Source organism: Chrysochloris asiatica, unplaced genomic scaffold (assembly GCF_000296735.1).
Source record: "Chrysochloris asiatica unplaced genomic scaffold, ChrAsi1.0 scaffold00034, whole genome shotgun sequence".
Taxonomy (NCBI): domain Eukaryota; kingdom Metazoa; phylum Chordata; class Mammalia; order Afrosoricida; family Chrysochloridae; genus Chrysochloris; species Chrysochloris asiatica.
The window spans coordinates 18,660,993-18,665,835 of NW_006408552.1; the positions used below are offsets into that span (position 1 = coordinate 18,660,993).

Below are 4,843 nucleotides of genomic sequence, written 5' to 3' on the forward strand. Positions count from 1 at the left end.
GGGGACATGCTGTTTCCTGGACAGCTTGGTCTCCCCATCTCCAGAAGACAACACTGTGTAGAACCCAAGTCTGGGGTCAGGAATGGCCCCTGGCCTGGACCCCCAAGCTCCCACCCAGCTGGTGGGTAGGGCCGAGGACCCATAAATGAGATCTGCTTCTTCCAGGCATTGTTCTGGCTCTTGAGGGCAGGATCATCGGAATCTGTGATCTAACATCACGAAGTACTTGGAGTAGACAGGAGGGGGACTTTCTCTGGGCTGGAGGTCGGGATCCAGATCTTCCCTGGAGATTTTTTCAATTGTCTAATGCTGAGTGCCCAAGCACTCAAACCACAGACTCCCTCAGAAGGTGGGGCACAGCAGAGGCGGCAGCCTGAGGCGGGGGTGTCGTGGGGGTTGGTGACAAAATGGCTTGGGGAGGGGTCTTCAGGGTCTGGAAGTGGGCTGACATTGTAGGGACTCTTTCTTTGCAGAGGGCCCTGCTCAGACACCCTGAAGCCCTCCAGAACTCACACCCACACTCCATCCCCACTCACATCCCCGGTCCCATTACCACGTCATACCTAGGACCCGGTTCCTTGGCAGCTTTCCTTGGCCACACTCTCATCTCATTTTTTTCACCACACAAACTCTCCCATTCAAAGCTGGAACATTCTTCAACTCCCTGTTGGCTACTCTGGAAGAAAGTCCCATGATGGTCCCAGTTACAAACCACAGCCCCACCCCCAAGGCCAACATCAATAAAACCACCCACCCCTGCACCAATCATAAGAGAGACCCCAGTCCTTTCCCTGAAGCCCACAGTAAAAACCCAGTACAAACAAGCATTTGGATTTTTTCCTTTGCAGATTTTTTTTAATAGACATAGTCTTGTTTTTCTTTCTTGTTTGACAGTAAACATTGCAAATATAGAAATATTTTTTTCTGTACAATAGAACGACTACAGTGTACACTGTGGACTTGGCTGGCAGACAGACTTTGAAGTCTAGTGCCCTTCCTGGGCAGCCTCGACTCCGTCCAGTCTCACACCGCTCCAGGATACGTCCAGCATCAGCTCTACCCCTCTTTGGTAGCTTCTGGAGGAGGACGAAGAGACGGACTAGACAAAGAATCCACAGAAAACCACAGACTGAGAGCTCATGCCAGAGGGGGCCACACCCCCCACAACTGGTGTTCTATGTTTGTTTAAAAGAACTTTTATTTTTTTTAAAAAAGGAAGAAAATAAAGTGGAAAAGAAAGAAGGCCAAGAATCAAAAAAAAAAAAAAACAAGGGGGGAAAAATTCCCCACCCCCCGCCCCCCATTCCCAAGCCACAGTTTTCTTAAGTCCCTTTGTGTGTGTGTGTGTATGTATGTGTGCGTGCGTGTGTGTGCGCACAGTGTATACATGGATACCCCACTCAAACCAATGAGGGGATCTCCAGCAGATGACAAGCACATCACCGCGAATGTCAATATCATGGTTGTTGTCGGTAACCAACCCCCTCCCAGCTGTCTCCAAAGGGGCTGGGGCTTTAACGATCCTTGTTATGTGTTGTGTGTGTGTGTTATGTTTTGAGTCTCTGGGTTACAAATAGCTGCTGTGGATCTTGTGTCCTTTTTGGTCCAATGGGAGTCATGAGTTTTGGGAGGGGGAGGGGTGGGAGAGGAGAGGGCCGGGGCGGGGCCAGGCAGCAGGGCTCAGGACTTGTGCTGCGCAGACACGCCCTTCCAGTAGTCGAGGATGTCATGCAGATCTTCGTCTTTGGCGAACTGGACTTTCTTACGCAGGGCGTGACCGGCTGCCATGAACTCTGCATCTTCCTTGTGCCTCCTGCGGTTCAGTCGGAAGCGTTCCCAGATGCTCTGGGAAGCCTTGCAGGTGTATTCGGGGCTTGAGGAGTAGCTCAGGTTATGGTACTGTGGGGACAGCTGGGAGTAGGCCAGCTCGCGAGCGCGCGCGCGGGTCAGCGGCTCCAGGATGGATACTTTGCGCCCGCCCAGGCCCTCGTGGGGCGGTGGGGGCGGCGGCGGTGGTGCGGGCGGCTCGGGATAGGAGTGCCGGTGCTCACCGTACTGCCTGAGCTTCTCGGCTTCTGCGCGCAGGATGGCGGCGGCGGGTGTCACAGTGAGGATGGTGTCGGCTGTGGGCGACGTCTTCTCGATGTACTTGGCCTCGCCCGTGGCCTCCGGACGGAAGGCGCGCGGACTGCGCACGGAGGCGCTGGGCGCGGTGCTGGCGCGTGGGGGCCCCGGGGCGGCCTCCACGCTGTGGTGCCGCTGAAGCCCGCGCCCCACTGAGTCCTTGTACACGGGCGACAGGAAGCTGTGCTTGCCGGCCAGCGGCTCAGACAGCAGCACCAGCTGGGGCTCTGCAGTGGACACGGCCCCGGATTTAACCGCCTGGAAGGAGGTGGACTCAGACTTGAGGGCGTCGATGCAGTTGTTGATGATCTGGTTGACCTTGTCCACCTCCTTGGCGATGGTGGAGATCTCAGCCACCGAGCCCTGGCTGTCGGGACCAGGCCGACCCAGCTCGCAGTCACGCCGCTCCGTCTGCTCAGCTGTTCTCACCTCGATGTAGTTGCCCTTGGTGGGCTTGGGTGGCTCACCGCTCTCCACCAGCTTGTATTGCTCCACCTCGCTGGCTGCAGCTGATGCGGGCAGGTAGGGGATGCGGGTCACAGCTTCAGGGCCCAGCAGTGGACCCTGAGGCAGTGGTGGCAGGCCAGGCGGCTCCAGCTCGGGGCCGTATTTGAGCTCAATGATGGTCTTCTTCAGGCTGCCAGCTGCCGTGGCCACTTTCTTGTGCTTCTCCTCTTGACGTCGCCGTTTTCGAAGGCAGTAGTAGACAGCTCCCAGCACAAGCACCATCCCGAAGAGGCATCCCAGGATTGTCATGATGTAGTGGGTGGCGGTGGAGGGACTGGGCACGGGGCCAGGTGGGCTGGGCGGCTTGGGCAGGCAGATGGTGAGGCAGGTATGGTTGTGGCGCAGACCCAAGCTGGTGGACACAACACAGTAGGTGTAGTTGATGAGTGTGAAGAGGTTGGTCAGGCGGATCTCCTCCTGGGCCTTGGTCAGTCGGGACACGGTGGATGACTTGCTGTTGTTGAATTGTTCCAGTGTGTACATGCGGGTGAACGGGCTGGGCAGCTGCACCATAATAGTGGCCGAGTTCTGCGTCAGCTGCTTGACCTTGATGAGTGGTCGGGCCTCTGCCTGTGTGGCCAGTGTGGGCAAGGCCACCAACGGCGTGGTGCCATCCCCGGAGAAGCACTCTTCTTCAGAGCAGGCCACGTCGCTGGGCTCCGGAGGCGGTGGTGGCGGTGGCAAGTGTCTGGGCCCAGGGCGGGGGATGCCAGTCTCGGCCGCGTAGGAACTGTCAGTGCACACAGACTGTAGCTTGCCAAGGATGCTACGGTGGCCGTGGCGGCCCTGGCCCAGGAGGAAGTAGCCGGAATAGAGCGGCGGGGACTCGCACTGTACGCGGTCATACGTGTGCGTGGCGTTGGTGAAGGCAGACAGCCATCGAAGGAAGCCCAGAAGCTCACAGGAGCAATAGAAAGGGTTGCTGTACAGCTCACACACAGAGAGCTTGGCCAGGCCGGCAAAGGTGGCACTGTGCAGCCGCTGGATACGGTTCATGGACAGGTCGATGTTGACGATGTTTGGACACTCCCAGAAGGCGCTGGGGGTGACCACCTCGATGAGGTTGGCCTGCAGGTACAGGTACTCCAGCTTGGTCAGGCCGCGCAACACACCCTCAGTGAGGTTGTGTAGCCGGTTGTAACCTAGCTGCAGCACCTGCAGGTTGAACTGGCCCGAGAAGGCGCCATCCTCGATGTAGCCAATCTCGTTCTTGGTGAGGTTGAGGTACGTGAGGTTGCCGAAGCGGCTGAGTGAAGCGTACTGCACGCTGCGAATGCGGTTCTCATTGAGCCGTAGATCCACGATGGTGTTGTTGATCTGCTGCGGGATGGCCTCATACGGTGGCTGGTTCTGGCTGCAGATGGCCAGCCACACAAAGCCCTTATCGCCTTCAATGAGCCAGCAGTCCCCGCGCACCAGCCCACCCGCATGCAGCAGGGCGCATGCTGCCACACACACCCACAGTGCACCCCCGGCCATGGGAACACCTCGCGGGGGAACCCGCTCGCCTGCCCAGAAAGAAAGGGTGGGGCCAGCGGCCCCCAGGGACTGAGAGACACGCTCAAGAGTGTCCTGTCCCAAGCCACATGACAGCATGGGGAGCCAGTGCGCCTTCCTCATGCCCGGCGGCCTTCCCCATCGGCCTGGGTGTCCCAGCAGCTGGACCCAGCTCCTGCTCAGACGTTCCTTCTGCAAGACAAGACAGGGAGACAGAACAAGATCACAGAGAGCAGTTACAGGTGGCCAGGCTCAGCCCTTCCGCTATAAGAACCAGAGATGTAGCAAGGGACAGGGAGACAGCCCACAAGGGTCCTGGCCTGCATCTGCTTCACCAGGGTGAGTCAAAAAGTACTGCTACTAAGGATCTGGTTCATTCATGGGTTTATTCCTAACACCGTCTTTAAGCATGCTTCTGCCATCAGCGAATAGCTGCAGATAAGTTTTCTTCAATACACTTGTCTTGTTAAGTGCAGTTGACTCAATTCCAATTCATAACAACCCTGTATAGGGTTTCTGAGCTGCAGCTGGTAGGTTTGAATTGCCAACCTTGCCCAATGCTTACCCTACACTGTCACACCAGGAATCATTAGTCTCATTCAAAAACAAAAGTTCATTCAAACCAGTGGCTTCCAAGTGGATCTGCTAGGCCAGCTCAATTCAAGGCAGAGAGATCGGCTCTGACAGTTAGGATGACTTGTTTTTCAAATTTCAA

General features: G+C 56.8%; 1 protein-coding gene across 1 annotated transcript; it reads right to left on the reverse strand.

Annotated features, from left to right (window-relative positions):
- Nucleotides 1-1,680: 1,680 nt before the first annotated feature.
- ELFN1 (extracellular leucine-rich repeat and fibronectin type III domain containing 1) lies at nucleotides 1,681-4,110 on the reverse strand. The gene has a single exon (XM_006859790.1). It carries the CDS (start codon nucleotides 4,108-4,110, stop codon nucleotides 1,681-1,683), a length of 2,430 nt encoding a protein of 809 aa, XP_006859852.1.
- Nucleotides 4,111-4,843: the final 733 nt, after the last annotated feature.